The 20,516-nt window shown below is 40.8% G+C and overlaps 2 protein-coding genes across 5 annotated transcripts in view; one reads left to right on the top strand and one right to left on the bottom strand.

Moving 5' to 3' along the window:
• Positions 1-315: 315 nt before the first annotated feature.
• On the bottom strand, positions 316-17,507 carry QRSL1 (glutaminyl-tRNA amidotransferase subunit QRSL1). The gene is made up of 11 exons (XM_077812888.1): positions 17,381-17,507; positions 15,991-16,150; positions 15,060-15,158; positions 13,319-13,415; positions 12,001-12,177; positions 10,173-10,348; positions 9,949-10,061; positions 7,581-7,773; positions 5,724-5,841; positions 2,130-2,335; positions 316-818 (listed from the first exon to the last, which is right to left on the bottom strand). Exons 1-11 carry the CDS (start codon positions 17,402-17,404, stop codon positions 607-609), a joined length of 1,575 nt encoding a protein of 524 aa, XP_077669014.1. The 5' UTR covers positions 17,405-17,507; the 3' UTR covers positions 316-606.
• A 279-nt stretch (positions 17,508-17,786) lies between these two features.
• Positions 17,787-20,516, top strand: part of RTN4IP1 (reticulon 4 interacting protein 1) — a 52,521-nt gene continuing 49,791 nt past the window's right edge. For all 4 annotated transcript variants that reach the window (XR_013345608.1, XM_077812886.1, XM_077812885.1 and 1 more), the window contains exon 1: positions 17,787-18,508. Coding sequence is in view for 3 of the 4 variants with exons in the window: in XM_077812886.1 (XP_077669012.1) it covers positions 18,208-18,508 (301 nt within the window). In the remaining variant the exon portion in view is untranslated. The remainder of the gene's footprint in view (positions 18,509-20,516) is intronic.

Raw genomic sequence — 20,516 nt, 5'->3', positions numbered from 1 at the left:
ATACAAAGATGACTCTTCCGCACCGTACATGGTTTAGCTACCTTCTTGCTCTTGTGCATTTCCATTCACACATTCCTACACTCTCATCTTTCCCTCTCTTTCCAATCTAGTTGAGTGCAGAGCTTCACTAAGGCCTCCTGTGGTTGAGGACTCCTTCATGGCTTGGTTTCATTGGAGCCATGTAACCTGGGAGGCAGCAGGAGACCAGAGCTCCTGGAAACTATACATGCTTAAGGAAGAAGCCCATGTTTGTTCCACCAAGGAATGAATTCCGCAGGTTTCTTTGTATGAAGGGTAGGGAAAGCAGCTCTATAATTACAAGACATACACTTTATACCTACCATGAAAAAATATATATTCAAACTATACATGCAGTTGTAGGGAACATACCAGGGGCCTCACTTCAGTTTAATCACACAGTAACAAAGCTTCCCTGCTTTGCTCTTGCATTCTGCTTGAATACAGATGTTTTTAGACTCTACAGCCTGTCATTTGCACAGATAAATGGAAGGATTACATTTCTTTCCAATCTGAAACAGTACAAAGTGATTGAGAAATATTCTAAAATCCTCCTTACTTCTGCTACGAAAACCACCAAGTCCTATGTTATGAAAAAAAGGCTGATTTCTGATGGTGACTGACAGTGTGACCATGATCCATTATTCCCTGTAATTGTATCATGGGGAATTTTACTTGTTTTTCAAACCATTTGGCTACAGTAAGAAGCTGCTGCTCCTGGAATGCACGTCCAATAAACTGAAGCCCAACTGGCAAACCTTTCTCTGAAAGTGCTGTAGGAACAGTTATGGCTGGCAGCCCTGGGGGGGAAAAAGCAAAATTATTAAAACATCACATGTGCAGGATTTGCTATTACACATATTGCTAGAATTATTACAAACGAGACTCTTAGGAAAAATAACCAAATCAAATGCATATAAGCTTTTAAGGCTTGTCTCTGCATTTTAGCAGTACAACCAAGATTATATTACTCCTGGGGGAATTCTGCACCATTGCACACGTGCAGAATTCATGTTCCCCACAGATTCTCCACCCCCACAGAAAATACATTCTACCAGAGAGGCACTGCAGTTGCACCTTTCACCCACCAGGTGCTTGTGGTGCCAGAGAGTGGGCAGCCGGCTCACCAGCTGGAGCAGCCAGTCAGACAGGAATGGGGCAGAGGTTGCGGTCCTCACAACATGCCTGTGGGGCCCAGGTGAGAAGGCATGGGATATGGGGGGGTTGGGGGTGGACACAGCGGGGCTGCTGGGGGATCACAGACTGGGATGGTGGCACAGGAACTACCAGGGTGACAGCATTGCACCAGGGTTGAATGGGTGGGGGGTGCAGGGCCACATGGGGACAGGGGCAGATGTGTTGGACTGAAGAGAGGCTGGGGGGATCAGCCAGGCTCCCTGTAGGGGGAGGCTACTCAATTCCCAAACAATTCCTCCCCCCCCCTAAAATACCACCTGTTCCATACTTCTCCCACCACACTCAACAATCCTCTAGGTTCACTCCCAGGCTTCTTTCCAGAAATTACTTCCCTCTCCCTCAGCTCCTCCATTACCTCTGATTCCCCCAAACCTTTGCACTGCTTCTGAGGGGTGTGGGAAATAGGTTTCTGTACTGTAGTTTAAATGAATTACTACTCAAAGTTCTGTATTAATATGCCTAGTAAGGAATCTATTTATCAAAAAAGTTTCCTGAATCTCTGTCTGTGTTGTTACAGATATACTTGCCGACAGGTATTTTGAAATAAATTACCAAAATAATTGGGCATGATTATATTGTGTTATTTTAACAAATAAAATATGCAGAATTTTTAAATTGTGTGCCAAATTTTTAATGTTTTGGTGCAAAATTTATGTTTTGGTGCAGAATCCTCCAGAAGTAATTATATACTTAAATTCTTGCACATTTAATGAATGAACTCACTTCACACTGCTACCATCTTATGGTCAATATAAGCTTTGCTACTCAGAGAAACAAGCTGACAACTTGGTTCAGACAGTTGCTTTCTATACAGAGGTCCTATAGAAAGAGGGCAGCTGGCTGGAGAGAATGGATACTAAATTGAAGACTGGCTGGGAAATATGCTAAGGAGATGCACTTCTCTCTCTACTTACCTGCCATGTTTGCAGCCTGTGTAAAAATATCATCCTGTGCACTGCGGGTTCTGTTGTCTTCTTTGATAAACTCCACATATGGTATTGTATCACTTAGAGTGGTGGGAGTGAGCAAAACATCAATACCACTATGGAAAACATTCACAAAGTCTTTGGCAATGAGTCGTCTCACTTTTTGGGCCTTGATAAAATAATTCTCATAATTCCTAGGAACAAATAGTCACTGATGTTAGAAGTTAAGTTTAAGACCATCAATAATTTAAATTGCTAAGTGGCTACTGGGGGAAAAAAAAACAAGCCCAGTGTTCCCTTTGGGTTGAAGGGCTGCACCACAAGTACTTCGGGTTTCAACAGAGAACAAGATCAGTCATCAGAGCAGCATGGTTGCAGATGAACTAATGGCACTAAAGCATATTCTTAAAGATGAGCCATGAAACAGATCTGGGGAGAGACCTGGGGCAAACACCACTGAAGAGAGTGGAGAGGGAATATAAATGAAGGAAAACACAAGCCAAGTGGAGGGTAGGCTCAAATCAAGATAGTATTTTATGACCCAGTCTTTTTCTGCAACCTTATTGTTTACTTATCAACTGAACTTCATTGCATGATGGAAGTGATGTCTGGAAAAAAATGACTGTTGTCTTATAGTTGTGATTTATCAATCATTTAGGGACTCTATCTAGCAAGGCACTTAAGCACATGAACAGTCCCACTTGACTTCACAGGGACTACCCACATGCTTAAAGTTATATGTTTCAGGTGTGTGCTTTGCTACTGGTCCTTCTTATTGATATTATAGAGAAGCACACCAGGTCTTTGTCTAAAATTCCCACAGTCATTTACTTTATGTAAGCAGCAGTTTAGACTGAAGGAGGCTATGAATTAATCTGTTTTTCCGCATATCTGAGGCAGAAAAACTGACAATTTTATATTTCATTCCTACATCACATGCAGCATTACCCTGAGTTTAAGGATTTAATGTCAAGTTTAGAGGTTCAGTTTCAAAAGAATTTATTAGTCAAAAATAACTGGTACTGTAAACATTTTATGGGTAATTAGCAAATGTATTGTAAGTCAAGGGTAAATAACTAAATGCCAGTGTCTGCTGATAAAACAATCCAAATTATCCAGTACATAACTGTCAGCTGATCACTCTGAAGATCTGATTTGCTGAAGAGTTGTACTGAAAACAAAGTTGAATGGGTCTTAACTTTAAGGGAACCTGGTACTTATTCTTCCAAAGTGATTGTAAAGATCAAGATATCATGGATCTCCGACAGCAAATCCATTGTATTATGGAAAATGGCTCTTTCTGGGGTTATTTATGAAACCCCACCTACCAGACTAAGGAAAAGGTTAGTTGCAGAATAAAAATGTTCAAGACTCATGTAAGACTAAAGAGTCTTTAACCAGTTTTCCTGGTTTACATTTTTTTACCCTAACTACTTTTAAAGAATTTATAGGAGAAGAGACCGAGTAGATACATTTTAGACTTCACTGACGATATATGCAAGCATGCATAACTTCAAGCATCAATCTAGTTATTTTATGGATTTTACATCTTAAAGAAAATATTTTGTAATTTGAATATAGCAGAGAACAAACATGGCTCTCCTGCAATCTATTATGATAATGTTATTTTAACCCTAAATTCTGTTCTTGATGATTCATTTACTGTGGATTGTTGCAAAGTGCTGAGACTCCCCCCTGCTTAACTCTTGTAGAAATCACTCCTGTTTTCCTTCACCAAAACTGACCCACACAGGTTGTCAAGCATCCACCCTACATTTATGATAGATGGCTCAGGCAGATGTCATCAGAGAACACTAAATTGAGGATGCTTAGCAATAATATTGACAGTTCAGAGGGGCTGGCTGCTCATATGCTGACATCCCTGTCGTGAAGACACCCAGCTTTTATTAGCTCTAAGAGCTTAAAGTAGCAGGAATATTCTTGTGTGTGCTCAGTGTCACAGTTTAGGGCAATTGCACCTGCATCTCCCCTCAGTGGTTCAGCAAAGGTACCCATTCTCAGATTCCAGCTCCCCAATGGTCGCCTTTCTGGGTGGAGACCCATGTTTCTCTCCCTATTTCCAGGCTGCACAGTTTTTTGCCTTCACTGTATATTTCCCAGCAAAGACAATCTGCCTAAGCAGACTTGTTTGCTTTCTCTTCAGAGACTGATAACAGAGGGATTGCTACAGATATAAGGTTACCAAACAGTTCTTTCTGTGCAAGCCTATTGTATTCTTAAGGTAAAAAGCACTATAGAGAAAACATACACTCTTGTTAATAAGCTTACCAGGAACCCCCACCCCAACATGGATTCTGACACCGTAAGTCCTTCAGAGGACCCTAGGGGAGTCCTTTTGATTCCCAGTTCATGACAGCTTTGAGGATTCCCAGTTCATGACTTCTTCAGCTCAGAACAAACATACTTATAACAGGTTCAGTTCACGGGTCTTTGATTTGAAGTTTCCAGATACAGGTAATTAGCATACAATGGGTCCCATTCCTGGGGGCTACCTTCAAAAAGCTCAGAGGGGAGAATTTGCATTCCCCTGACCCCCAAGGTATTTCCTCAAAAATCCACTTCAAGTCTTTTTGGAACAATATGTGTGAAGTTACTAATACCTTCCAGAGATTGTATTAATCTTGTCTTCCTGCTTAAGCAGTTCCACACTATCTCACAATAGTACATAAAACACTTAATACAATGAATTCCAAAAGATGTTAAATTTAATTCAATAAAGTTTATTTTAATTGATACAGTTCAGTCAGGATATGGCAGGAGATTGTTAGTCTGCAACACTCAGTTTTCTTAAAATAATTATGACACCCTGTGTCAGTTGTTTTGTGGCAATGTGGAAATCCTCATTGTTTGGAATCTTAACAGGGTGGAGGCAGAGAAAGTGGCATTCTCCAATTATAGTCATAAATGAAGACAGATTGAGATTGAGTGGAAATTAAAAGTATGTTCATTCTGAGTTCACATACCAGTTCATCCAGCTGAACTGCATAAACATAAGGTTCCTCACAAAAATAAATGTGTTTACTTGATCACACCAGTACAATTTTATTTTCTCTGTAGACTCAAGCAAAGAGGTGGGGAAGGTGAGAGAGATATATAAACTAAGTGCCACATCATCTGGCTTTCCATGAGAGGCATCAGTAGAACATAATAAATGTTTCTATACCTGGAGAACTTTAGCAAGATTAAATCGGCTTGATGCTGATGGCCACAGAACATTTAAATATAGAATAGTTAGGGCTCTATTCTGATTTCACTGACAAACATCACAGACTACGTTTTTGCATAGCTTAATCCAAGTGTGCCAATAGGCTACTCAAGATGCAAATCACACAACATGTTGTTCTACCTTCCTAAATTCAAAAGGCTTCCAGTTAAGAGTAAAGGAAAGCATTCTTTTTAGCCATTAATAATGGTTTGCTACATATTATACACTTAAACCAATATAAATAGATATTGCCTTAGCAACAAAGAATTTGTTCAACATAAGTAATTTCATCATAGCTGCTTAATAAATAAGTCATTAATATGGTACATTTGAGCTTTAAAATATGATGAACTTACTGTTTTAACAAAAAGTAGTTTCCGGACAGAATTCTTCCTCTTACAACATCATTAAACCCTTCCCGTCGAGTTGCAGCATACATGACTTCTGTGGACTTGTCCATACTGGAACGGTGTCCTAAAAATAAACCACCAGTGATCTGGAAACAAATCCTGAAGGCCCATGAAAACTATTAAACAATATAAATTATTGACCTTCACAATGACATACTATGTCAAGTGCACTAGATGTTAACATGCTATTTTTGCACACAAAAACTAAAATCTTAAGCTAAATATTAAATGAATTCTGGACCCATACTGCAACTATACATTTGGGGTCTCTAGAAGTGAAATATTTCTATTTATCTGTACTGAGAACTACAATGGAGTGTGCTACAATATGAACACTCCTGCCTCTGATCTTCAGTCTGACATGGAAGGTAGAGAGAACTCTTATCCTTCACGACATGAAGGTGTAGAAGTATTTCAGTAACACTGATAGCTCACCCTTCAGTTTATTTTGAGTAGAGACTAAAAACTGATCTGAACAATGCATACATCCTTTGTGCTGCACAGTACACTCCTCAAAGAACACAGCTGAGAACATTTCTCTCAGACTAAAAACTTGCTTGCCGAAATGAAAAGCAACAACTTATTTACAAGGGGTCGGATCCTAAGCTCTCTGTATTCAAAGAGATTCAGTGGAATGAATTCAATAAACTTCGGATCAGGCCCTAATCTTCCCATAACTTAAAGAACACCCAAACTTCAGACAATCAGCACTGGCGTAAGCAGTGAAATTCTGCTGATTTCAATTAAGCTGCACTTGCTTAAGAGTTTGGCCAATCACTTAATTCTGTGAGGCAGGGACAGGTACACAGAGAGGATTGAGTCTAAATCAAAGTCTTTTTATGTATTGGGTTTTTGGGGATAGCTACAATATCTCAAAACCCCAGAATGTGAGCATTAGTTAAATAGAAAACAGAATCCAAAAAGGTCACATACTATAAACAACATTATAATGGTGGGTTTGTGACAAAAAGAAAGAAGAGGGGGTAAAAAAAATCACAGGAAAAGCATAGTTAAAAGGGGGAGAAAAGCACCATGTGTCCTTCAATAGCCAGGTGCAATGGGGATGTTTAAGGAAGTTATTACACCTAATTCAAATTACTATCTGGTAAAAACTTAGATATAATACTAATCTTTTGATAGTCCTGGCTTATTTTAATGCATGGAGAGTGACTGACTTCAGAAATTAGCTGCATTTTTATTTTTCACTCACCAGCACCACACATACCATAATCAAGTGATATACTCATTAGACAAGCTAAAATGGCAAACCATTAAGACAACAACCCATCTTGGTCAAGTCACAAAATACAATCATGAAAAAGATCTTTTAAGTCTATCTGGTTCATTTCCAAGATAATTCAGGACTATTCCCTTGTTTACATTAATTAGGCTGCCTTTTTTTTTTTTTTTTTTTGGCCAGGCCTGTCTTTGGATGTATCCAGTGATGGGATATTTTACTCAAGTGCTTCTAAATTCTAAATATTTTAATGCACAGTATCTCACCCAATAAGATGGCAAAACATTAATGTATATATTGACCACTTTATGCTTTTAATAATTCACAGTTTCTGAAAACAAATTATTTTCATCTTTTCGCCACAAGCAGAAAGCCAGTGCAAGTTTCATGATCGCTTGGATATCTCCTAACATTCAACCATGAAATGCAGGTAACCATGTATGTTAAATCACCACAGTGCACACACCTATGACAGGCATCTTTATGCCACTTAATGATCAACAAAGTGAATGTTACTTTATCTTATATGTAATATAGCCCTTTTTCCTTTGAAAACTTAAACTTACCATATTCTAGTCCATCAAACCTGGCCATATTTGATGCTACTTCTGATGTGCACAGCACATGATAGCATACAATTGAATAACGTGTGTGGGGTAGACTCACTTCAATCACCTTGGCACCTGCATTCTCAAAGAGGTCAGCAGCTTTAGACCAAAGTGCCAGAGTTTCACTAGATAATCCTGGTGCATGATATTCCTTAGTGGAGAACAAAAGTTAGGAAATGAATTCTATGCATAAGCATCTTCACAAATAATTTTACGCGAGTTTACTTTCAATGGTTCTTAATTATCGGTTGACAGTAAGCAAGCCAAACTATGTAATATGCTATTAGATGCAAATACTGTTTAAAAAAAAATGCAGCGATGAGCATTAGTTTAAGTATTTATTAGACTTATGTTTTTGCTGACTGTTAGGATATTAAATCATATTAAGTTCATAAGTTTCATCGATTTTTAATGCCAGAAGGGACCATCACGATAATCTAGTCTGAACACATGCATAATGCAGGTCATAACATTTCACTATGCACTTCTTGCTTCAATTCTATAATTTCTGGATAGAAAGCTGCCCACTTGTCAGTCTATTAACTGGGACTGTGCAGTTCATGGACAGCACGTCTTAAATTTTAAGCCACGATACCAGGCCCATTATAAATGTTAAATGAGCAGAAACAATGGCCAATGCACACCAGTGGGAAGTGTCATACCTAGGTCAAAACACAGCACTAAAAAAAAAAAAAGTCTTATAATATGAGAGTTGGTGACAAGCCTCACTTTGTGTATACTCTTAGGGTTTGTCTACATGGAAATAGCCCACAATAGCTATTCCACAGTAGTTCACTGCATAGACACTCTTATTTCGCATTAAAAGTGCTTTTTTGCTGTTTATTGAATAGCATACGCTTCCTAACCATATTAACCTAAACAGCAAAAGGCACTATTAGTGAGGAATAAGACTGTCTATGCAGTGAGCTACTGTGGAATAGCTATTGCACTTTACATTTATATCCTAGTTTATTCTCCATTAACTTTCCCATGAAGACAAGCCCATACCAAAGAGACAAGGACAGCCAGCCTGATTAGCCTAAGTTTAGTTGAATATCCACTTTTGTAGACAGTGTCAGTTCAGGGTCAAAATATGGGACCAATCCTGCAGACTTGACCATAGTACTAACAGAGTTGCTTATATAAAAAAAATCCACACTATTGTAAAAGGGCACTACTGTCAGGAGATCACTTATTAAAAAAGTCCTTACTTGTTACCACCACCATTTTGGATTACTAAAATTGAAATATTTACCATATAATTTACAAATTACTGTACATGCTCTTTTTGCATTCCAATCAAATTGGACAATGAAAATAGACTGTTCAATGATATTTTTGTTTGATTAAATGTTCTGGTTCACCTATATTAGCACAACGCTTGGATTGCAATTAGTGAAGGGATGTTTAAATCCAAGTGTTATCCCCTTATCTCACAGAAGGGGACACATTCATAAAAGGTTTTTTTTGGCCTATTAATAGAAAGATAAAAACCTATTTTTTTTCCCTCGAACACCTGATCCCTAATTAGAACCCTTTCCCTGCTATTCCCTTCTTTGCCCAGCACAATAAATCTTTTTAAACAGTATTTTGTATTAATGCAGTGCCTTTCAACCCAGGATCTCAAAAGCACTCCACAAACATTTATTAAGTCTTAACATCCCTGTGAGGTGAGTATTATGCCCATTTTACACTCAGGCTATGTCTACACTATGAGCTAGGGATGTGATTCTCCTACTCGCGTACATGTACTCCCGGTAGCTCGATGAGAGCTTAGCACGAGTATAAACAGCAGTGTAGCCACAGTAGCACCGGCAGCAGCAGAAAAGCCATAGCTGAGCTATGCCGAGTATGTGCCCCCTGGTTTCAAGCGACACGACTCTGCAATGCCTCCACTGCACGTGCTACCACAACTACACTGATCTTTATACTCGGGCGAGCTATGATATGTGTACACAAGCTGAGGATGCACACCCCTAGCTTGTAGTGTAGACATAGCCTCAGGCACTAAGAAAAAGAGTGATTTGTTTGAGGTCAAACAGGCAGCTGGTGAAAGAGCCAGTAATAAAGCCCAGGAACTCAGGCTCCCAGTCTCCTCTTATAAAACTTCTAGACAACATTCCCTCCAAAGACTGGACAGAACTCTACAGAGAGAGTCAATGCCCTATAAAGGCCTGAAGAGGTTGACACCGAGCAATGAGATACACACACTTTCACTCCCATGCTGTCTCCGCAGATCCAAATCATTGCAGACTCAGGGAGCAGGATATATAGGTTTTTACTCTGGTATGAATTTTTTTTCCAGTGATAAAGTTGAAAATGCTACCTTTGGTATTCCTATACAGAGCTTGCTGGCATCTGTAAAACAGGTTAGTTCAAATGACTTAAAGGGGTCCTGCACAGTAGTAGAGTCTTTAGGATCATGCCCTGCAAGCACACCTGAAAGATGAAAAAGAGCTCATGACATACAGAAAAAGTAATACAGTGGATTCTTGAATTCAAAAGGTTTTGAGACAAACTGTATACAAAGACATATGCACTAGTAAATACCCAATACAATTGCTGCATCGTCCACACATCTGGTTAAAATTCCTGGTACATCCATGGAGTTCACTAGTGGAATGAGACCATGACGAGAAATCAGTCCATAGGTTGGCTTTAAACCTACTACTCCACAGTGAGCCGCTGGGTTTCTGGTGGACCCTCCTGTATCTGATCCTAAAGCCCTACAGTTTAAATAGAACCATCATTAATAGAATTGAATACTTCAAAAACACATCAAATTGTATCTGTTCTTAAAGAGGTACAGTTTTAAATTTATCAGAGGGGTAGCCGTGTTAGTCTGGATCAGTAAAAGCGGCAAAGAGTCCTGTGGCAACTTATAGACTAACAGACATATTGAAGCATAAGCTTTCGTGGGTGAATACCCACTTCATCAGATGCACGAAAGCTTATGCTTCAATATGTCTGTTAGCTTATAATGTGCCACAGGATTAACAGACATATTGAAGCATAAGCTTTCGTGCATCTGACGAAGTGGGTATTCACCCACGAAAGCTTAGACTAACAGACATATTGAAGCATAAGCTTTCGTGGGTGAATACCCACTTCGTCAGATGCACGAAAGCTTATGCTTCAATATGTCTGTTAGTCTATAAGTTGCCACAGGATTCTTTGCCGCTTTTAAATGGAATTTTTTTTATATACAAATATGAGAATAATTTAAAGTGCTCCCATTTATTCTAGTCCTTTCTTTACTGTTTAGTATGAAGCAGCAGCAGTTTTCAGTTTACAAAGACATGCTGATAAAATACGCCCTTCACATCTAACAACAAGGCTTGTTCATCAAGGAATATTACTTTTTTCGTGTTTTCTAAGATTGAGGCTGTGCATTGTGATTTCCCTTCTATACCAAAACTGCACCTGCTATACTAGGGGAAGGCAGACTATGGGCCATGGGCTGGATCCGGCCCGTCAAGGTTTTCAATCCGGCCCGTGGGATTGCCAGCCACGTGGCGCAGTGGGGCTAAGGCAGGCTCCCTGCCTGCCCTGGCCCCGCTCCCAGAAGCGGCCGGCACCACGTCCCAGCAGCCCCTGGGGGGAAAGAGGGCGGGCAGAGGGTTCCATGCACTGCCCTTGCCTGCAGGCACCAGCCCCTGCAGCTCCCATTGGCTGGGAATGGGGAACCGCGGCCAATGGAAGCTTTGGGGGTGGTACTCACAGGTGAGGGCAGGGTGCGGCGGAGCTGCCTGCCCCACTCCACCACCAGGAGCCACAGCCGGACGTGCTGGTGACTTCTGGGAGCGGTGTGGGGCCAGGGCAGGCAGGGAGCCTGCCTTAGCCCCGCTGTGTGCTGCTGCCACCCTGGAGCTGCTCGAGGTAAGCGGCGCCAGGCTGGAGCCCACATTTTGAACCCTTCCTGCATCCCGCACCCCAACCCCTTGCCCTGAGCCCCTTCCTGTACCCCACATCCCCTCCAACACACAATTTCCCCATCCAGATGTGGCCCTCGGGCCAAAAAGTTTGCCTATCCCTGTGCTACACTCAACATTTTTAGTAAAGCTGGTTGCAATTTTGATTGAGCCTCTGAGGGGTGAATGTCTGGGCTCGGAATGAAATGATTTAAACGTACCTATATGTAATCACTTTTAATTTGTGTTACGCATTTCAGTATCTCTGTGTTCTTCATGGTACAACTAATTCTTCAACACCAATGCAAATAATCCTACAGTTTCAAACAAAAACATTACCTTCCCTTCCCCAGGCACTACACTATAAACTAGGTTACTGAAAGATTCAAAAAATCAAATTAAATTTTGAGGAAAAGTGCACAAGTCATTATGAAGCATTTAATTAACGGTTCTAAAAAGGCTCTTACGCGAAGCATGTGAAAGAAGACACTGCAGCAGCGCTACCTCCTGAGCTTCCTCCTGTTATCAACCAATTGGAGTCTTCCTTCTCAGGATGGGAGTTCTGCACACATTTGTCTCTGTACTGCCTTGAATAACTCCAGGGGTTTCTAACTGGTCCAAATATTCCATCTGTGCTTCCAGATCTGGTGTGAGAAATTCAGATTGAAATATAGTTGTCTGTATTTATCCTGTTATAGACTTCACATTATTAATACAATGTTTTTCTTCCAATTCCACCTTTTACTCCTGGCCCTTCAGGCAAATCGGATTGTGACATGGAAAGGCTGATATAGATTTACTTATGAAGCTGACCCCAATACTGTTTTAAAAGAGTTGCGGGAAATCATAAAAACCTATAGTTATAACTTCACTCCTTCCTTCTGCAGAGCAGACTGAGGGCTAAATTCTCCCTAGTGTAAATTAAGTATAACTCCACTGAAGTCAGGGGACTCACACCATGCAAGCATCAGGCAAACCAAGTTATAAGTCTGCTTTGAAACGAAGGTCTTCAAGCCTGAGATACAGTAAACTACCAAAATTGGGTATGAGAAAACCACACAAGATGACCTCTTGAAGTAGTATGTCAGAAGAACGTGCCACACCATGATGGCAGTGTAGACTGTTCTGTAGAAAGCATAGCTCTTCTTGGACCAAAAGAAGGTTTCCAAGACAAGGCACACTGTGTGCAGAGGCAATGTGATAATTCTCATGCTTAATTCAGTTACTAAGAAAAAAAGAAGCCACCTTGAAAGAAAATACTACTCAATTAATCCCCTCAAACCCATCCTACCATGCACAGCTGCTACAGTGTCTGGCCCTCTTTTCTTTAAATCATACCACAATGAACACACACCCTAATAGGATAGGTTTCAGAGTAACAGCCGTGTTAGTCTGTATTCGCAAAAAGAAAAGGAGTACAGCTCACTTCATCGGATGCAGCATAAGTTTTCGTGAGCTACAGCTCACTTCATCGGATGCATACTGTATTTTCCACAGTATGCATCCGATGAAGTGAGCTGTAGCTCACGAAAGCTTATGCTCAAATAAATTGGTTAGTCTCTAAGGTGCCACAAGTACTCCTTTTCTTTTTCCTAATAGGATAAATATTCAGTGAGAAGTTCACAGACATAGTCATCATATTCCATTAGTCACCCCTGGGGAGTAAATATTTACCACCATATAACAAACATGCATAAACGCAGCAGTTTAGGATTAGCGATGAATCATAGTAGACACTGTAGTTATATTACTATGCAATGATATTAAATATTTAATATAACTTACCCCATTGCAAATTCATCTAGGTTTGTTTTTCCTAGAAGCACAGCCCCCTGATCCAATAACTTCTGAACTACTGTAGCATTGTAAGGTGGAATATAACCTTAAAAAAAAAATCAGATTGGTTAAAAAATTGTCTGATACCATCTGGAGGACTTTCAATAACTACTCCTCCAAATGTTTCAAAGTAATCATCTCTACATGGCAACTGTCATTGTGCTGTGCTATCAAGTTTCTTTGTGACAGTAGCAGTGATAATCAAAATTCATTGATAACAAACAAGGAATAAGTATTAACTAGCACTTTTATTATTTCCTAGAGTCTTCTTCTCCTGAGACTGAATGAATCGTACAGTTAATTCAGACCTTGTTCACATGGAGAGGAGAACCAGGCCAGTTACAAAAGCACATAAACAGGGTGATTGCAGCCAGAGTTCTAACAGTTTCTCTGACCAATACTGATGCAGCTATCTTTTTCTGAGAAGTATGTTAGAGCAGTGGTGGGCAACCTGCGGCCTGTCAGGGTAATCCGCAGGCAGGCCACCAGACTGTTTGTTTACATTTGCACAGCCGCCTGCATTTGCACTGCAGCTCCCAGTGGCCAGGAATGGCGAACCATGGCCACGCAAATGTAAACAAATGGTCTGGCAGCCTGCCAACAGCTTGCCCTGACGGGCCGCATGAGGCCCACAGGTTGCCCACCATTGTGTTAGAGCCTATATCAGAGTTTCACCCTCAAGACTCTCACCCACACAATCCCTATCAATCACAACTGCTTTAGTGGCATGCAGAGGAAATGGTAATTTTAGATAACTTGACCCTTGCTGTTCAATGGATATAGTCAATTTTTCCCCTTTCATTGTTACAACACAATAACACAAATCGAAATAAATTAGTAGGATTTTCCCCCCCAATTTTTTCAGTTTGTTTACCTTGTGTATTTGTCAGCACTTTTTTGTATCATCAGTTTCGCTCTTTACCCTCATTAGTTAATGTTCCCTGTTTGTGGTGGTCTATTACACAGCTACATGAGAGAGAATTTTTTTCCAAATAGGAAAATAATAGTGCTTTTATTAATAAAGCATATTACAATGCTATGAACATCTTAATGGAACTGCTAAGTGAAACAATGAGCTATGGGTATGCAAAAAAAAAGAGCAGCTTTTTATAAAACAAAAAATTATAAAAGAATTATGAACTGATGACTCACATCAATATGAAAGACAACTGTTGAGCTCAAGAACTAGGACCAAGTCTCTAAGAACACAACAAAAATTGTGTTTGCATTTTTGTATGTAGAAAGACAATTTAACAAACAGAAACAAAAAAAACCAGTATGCATCCAATGAAGTGAGCTGTAGCTCACGAAAGCTTATGCTCAAATAAATTGGTTAGTCTCTAAGGTGCCACAAGTACTCCTTTTCTTTTTTTGAAAAAAAACACTGACTACTCTCCAGTAACAGAGTAAAATGTAACCTGTTGATAGAATAGTTACATTTTAATGTATTGATTATAGTTAATATTGCATTGTTTCATTTATTTACATTGTTACAATATTAATAGTTTTTAAATATATGACTGCAAAAGCCACAAAAGTTTGGCAGATGGAGATAAGGGAAGTTTAGTGCCTGAAAGTACTTGAATTCATTTTTTGAAAATGACTAGGTTTAAAGTAGGTTGCGCTGCTTTAGAGAAAAGGACTAGAGCTTCAAAATGGTGTTTGCTTTGCCTACAACGCATTACTTTACCTTTCAGCATGTTTGATGCACATGTTGTTTCAATACCAGCTGTGTTGAAGTTGTCTTTTACTGCAACAGGAATTCCATCTAAATCCCCCAGTATCTGACCTGCGTTACGAATTGGTACAAGGACAACAGAGTAAAATCTAAGTAGTAAAACACACTGTCTATGTTGCTCAGCAATGACATTTTATTTTACTCTTCAGCTTCACTTTTACGTGGAAGTAGGAGTTGTACTCAAATGCTTTTAAGTTATATTTTCACACAAGGTCTTTTGTTTTCAACTCTAACATTAAGGACTTCGCTCAGGCCAGATTTAGTTCCATACTGCATATTCTCTGCAACTCAGAAAGTGGCTTCCAAACTAGGTAAATTATTCCAAAAGATGCTTACCACCTCAGCTGCGGCCATACAATTCTTATTTCATCCTTAGACAGCTACTTAAATCTACTCCATTTCCAAGCCAGGAGTCCTAGATTCTGCCTTCTGATGCACAGCAATTGTGCTCGGAATTAGTAGTTGGACAAAGAGTCTTTCACAGCTGACTATTAGTTATCCAGAGAAGAATCTCAAAGGGGATAAATGCCTTGAAGCTGAAGTATCTTAAATGGCATTTTGCTGAAGCAATGGGATGGTAGGAACTGTTAGTTAGACAGAAGAGCAGATCTACCAGGTTGAAATTCTTCTCCTCCTGCCCCTGTTCATCCCCCTGCCCCATTCATCTTTTGTAAATGGTGATGACCTCAAGTGCAATCAGTATATGTCCACAGAGCCCTTAGTCTCAATAGGCCCCATTGTTGTTCACTACAAGCAAATCAAATGAACAGTAGACCTCACTTTCTTTTTTTAAAGTTACTGAGTCTAACAAAAGGTTCCATCCACTACAGTCAAAAAAATTTATGGAAGAACAGCAATTAAATACAAATCTAGGGTAACTTACCTCTCCTATATCGCTCCTCTGATTCTTCAGCCTGTTTTAATGCTGTCTCTTCTGCTATAGTAATGTAAGCATTAAGAAATTTTGTGGCTTTGATAAAGGAGAGACATCTTTGACAAAGCTCTGTTGGAGTCACTCGGCCTTCTTTCAGTGCTGCAGAGATCTGAAAGGACAATTTCCATTTTTAAATTGCAAGACCCTAGTTAGAAATATTGGTATGACTTGCAAGAATTATTTCAGTCAAGTTTCTAAAACTAATTCCCTCCCTCCACCCTTAATTTTGGGGATAAATTTGATACATGTAGTACTTTTATGATGGAATAAAAGAATTAGTTAAGAATGCACTCTGACAACTTTCACAACTCTTTCAAAACATTTCAGCCTCAACCAGCAATGCCACTGCTATTCTGGTCATGTCCTGAGCAATTTCTAAATACACTGGTAACATGAAACCCAGTCCTTCAAACTTTTATGCATGTGAGGAGTCTCGATCACATCCATCATGTGCACGAGTGTTTATAGGATCAGGCCCATCATTTGTAACTGGTTATTGTGGATGCAAATACAAGTTTTGCAGCATAATTATGATTAAAGATGGTTTTAAACACAGCTACAAATCCCTACTCTGCATAGAGCCTTTGTTAACTTGCTTTTGGCTGGTGAGGAAACTCACCAGCCAAAGCCTTGTTCCAAATAGCACCACTATCTCCCTCTTCATAAGTTAAAACACACACAATCATCCAAAGAAAATGAAAACAAGATTTTAACCAGGCTGTATTCAGCTAAGCTGGCCAGACGTCCGGATATTAGGAGCTCTGTCTTATATGGGACCCTATAACCCATTCTCCACCTGTCCCGATTTTTCACACTTGCTGTCTGGTCATGGGCAATGCGCCGCAGCCTAGACACCCCTTGGAGAGGAGACGGCTTTTATTAAGAGCGCTGCTTGCTCTGTGTCCTGCCAACGCCTCCCTCCCTAGCCCCAGCTGGGCCGCAGCGTCCGATGCGGGACTGGGTGTGCACGGGGCTGCGCCAATGCCACAGCGCGTCTCCTCCTCGCTGCCGGCTGCGCCACTTCTTGCCCTTGCGGGGTTAACACGCTCCGCCGCCCTCTTGGCCTTTGCGGCGCCGCCGCCGCCAGCGAGAGGGTGGGGGAGAAGGGCGGGCGCCTCGCGTGGGCACAGCCGGGTCGGGCGCTGCGGGGAAAGTTACACCGTGCACATCGGGTACCCCGATACCACGGCGATAGGCGCGGGCCGGGCTCCGGGCAGTTGCTGTAGGCAAAGTTCGGGGTTCCACTTCCGCCCCGTCCCGTCCCCATAGGTGGGAGCCCCCGAGCCGCACGGGGGGAGGGGGGGGGAGTGTCGGCGCCACGCGCCCGAAGCCCACTCACTTCTCTGAGGGAGACGCGCAACATCCTCTCCGCGCCGCCACTCCCCCCGACCGGGGACCCCGCACGGCCACGGTTAGGGCGTCAGGCCCCTGCTCGGCCGGCCGGGCCTGGGCGCTGCCATCTTGGTATGCACCCCTCAACATGCAGCAGCTCCATTGGCTCGAGTCTTCGCCGGCGGGCATGATGCCGGCTCGCTATTGGCTGAGGTGAGCGGAGTGGGCGCGGCCCGGCGGTGACCCTCAGCCTGTGCGCGCTGCGCGGAGGAGATTCAGGCCAGGCAGGGACGCGCTGAGAGGAGAGGGGGGAACGCGCTGGCACCTGGGGCAAGGGCAAGGGCAAGGAAACGGGAGAGTGAGGCGGGGGCTGCCTCACTTCTGGGGGCCGGGGTCTTGTGGGTGGAGGCTGAGCTGCCTGGGGAGGGGTCCTTGGGGCACTGAGATTTGGTGATTTGTAACGGGTTTGGGGGAGCCCCTCTCTTCTTCCCTCACCTTTCAAACTAGGGAGCCTCTGGGGGCTGTGATGCTCGTGGGGAAAAGCCAGTTTGTTCAGGCCGCCTCGTTCACACCTCAAAACCTGTGAGCTTTGTAGTTAAAAATTGAATCTAGACAGGCCTCCCCCATCCCGTATGGTTGTAAAAGAAGAATTAGAGAAATAGTAAAAGATTTTTTTTTTAAAAATTGAAGTTGGCAAACATACATGGATTTGATTGGCTTAAAAATTATCTCTGTGGAGATGGGAAGCAGCAGTGTAGCCAGCATGTAATTATTTTTACACATCAAGTATAGGAGCTAGAGTCATTAACAATCCCACCTTATGCGTTGTCAATAATGTATTTAAAGATGCATCTGTTTAGTAGGAGAGCATACAGTGGCTTGCTTTTCAGTCCAGGTTCCATGGCAACTTGCCTTAGAAGCAGCAAAAGTTTAATCGAGCCCCGTCTATATAGAAATATCAGCCTCTCTTGTCAGAGATGTACAGTTATGGCATCGTGGATCATAGATAGATATGGGCGAAATGATGTGCTACGATTTACAAATAACATGATGTTCCCTGTAATACATTTTCCAAATGAAGTTATTATTAAAGTCCATGCTGCAAGTTTAAACCCTATAGATGTTAATATGAGAAGTAAGTGATTTTTTTTGAGTAGGAATTATTATATTTTTGTGTATTTTAGTGTTGATTAAGTTCTTCACCTAACATGCTCATACTGTAAATATAATTTTATTATACCTGTATTATTTTTATGAAATTGTTGGTGTAAAAATCATAGTCCAGAATGTGCCTGTGACGCCAATAGTTTTTAAAGAGGGCTGTCTGGGAAAACATTCCAGGGTTATTGTGGGAAGACCCTCTTGCAGAACCTTTTTTTCTGTTAAATTGTTAGGGGGAGCGATGAATTTTTAGACTATTGTTCTGCATCTACCAAAGCAAAACTAAGCTGGGTTTTAGCCCAAGTAATACTTGGAGCTGGTTGCTGCTCTTCACAGACTTAAAACTCATGACCAGAATGAGAATCAACTTGCAACTCAATTTTAAAGTGTTTTTCTTCTTCTGTTAGTTTGGTTTCTATTGTGCAAGGGTCCAGGCCTGCAAAACACTTAGCTTCCTCAGCTCCCGTGACAGTTGGCTCATACAATTAATTCCCCAAAATGTTTATTTCTCATCTTTGTCCTAACTTCCTGTTGCATAGGTGCCTCAGTGCCTACTTTTATTGGACCAACTTCTATTCGTGAGAGAGACAAGCTTTTGACCTTACACAGAGCTCTTCTTCAGGTCCGCTGAATTCAAGGCTTTGGCCAATCAGTACATTTAACTGATTGATCATTGACATTTGACATTTTTCTAGTCCAACAATTGTTCTCAGTAGCAGGCTCAGAAATCTTAACAAAAACTTAAAATAACAGAAAATCATACATTTCACTGTTTATTCACAGCAAGATGCGGCTTTGCATTTCAAATTTTGATATTGGTCTTTGAGGAAAATTGAAGGAACTTTCTATTTTTTTAAACAACCGAGCTTAAAATGTCAATGATACAGCAATTACTTGCAATTTAACGCTCTTCAAAAGCCCTGATCCTGCAATGAGCTCCATCTTAGCAGACTCCTGAGCCTACACAGAAATCTGGATGGATCAGGGATCTGCCTGCATGAAGCTCCTTGTGGGACTGAGGCCTTAGTTTGTATTCTGGGGCCAAAACTACTCAAAACATAGCAGGTTGTTTGTTATAGGATTGTTTGTCCAATCATGCAACCCATACTCATCTGAGGGGCCCTACTGAAGCCAGTGGGATCATTTGTGTGGTTAATGATTGCAGAATTGGCCCTGTCAATGCTCATCTACCTATGAAAAATAAATTAGACATCCTTGAGATAGTCAAAGATTTTAAGGAGCTCTTTGGTACATATGGCTTGCAAAGCACCATATTTTCATCCTCAGAAAATATTTTGTGTTTGAGTGTTCCTTTAAGCTTCTTTATTATAATAGTGCATAATTAAGATCGTGATTGCTCATTTTTCTATGACTGATAATTTTTAAAATAATAGGACATCTCTGGAGACTATTATATATTTGGTAGGCCTTGTACATCTGAACAACTGTCTAATGAATAGAAAATGGTTAGTCCAGACAGGATATGATTGTTGTTGGACCGTGACCATGGGTGGTGCAGAGCATTCACATTTACTTAATAGGCGTTAGAGTTGCTCAGTACGTATCAGCATAAGGCCATTAGTGATTTCCAAGATCATGTTTAGATGAATACTGATGTAATACTTCCCTCCTTGGGGAAATGAGACACATTTTGCAATTCTTTTGCATCATTAGCTATAAAGTATTATTGTAAGATGAAATGTGTTATCAGTTGAAGTTCTCAAGAGAATAGAATAAAGTGCTGTGTGTTGTTGTCACACATGAAATGATTGATTGTTCTTATTATGAAATAACAAGTGTCTGTCAGTGTGATGTCTAATATCGTGTTATAAGTAGCTAACTGGTTTTGTGATACTTAATATTTTATATGTATTGTGCACCAAACGGGACAAAAGAAGAAATATTGCAAGACTTGAAAGTTGATACTTAGTTGTATAAACTTTTTTTAAAACATAAAATAATACTGTTCTGCTTGCTTCTAG

This window comes from Eretmochelys imbricata, chromosome 3 (assembly GCF_965152235.1).
Source record: "Eretmochelys imbricata isolate rEreImb1 chromosome 3, rEreImb1.hap1, whole genome shotgun sequence".
NCBI classification, from domain to species: domain Eukaryota; kingdom Metazoa; phylum Chordata; order Testudines; family Cheloniidae; genus Eretmochelys; species Eretmochelys imbricata.
This window is presented reverse-complemented; position numbering and strand designations above follow the sequence as displayed.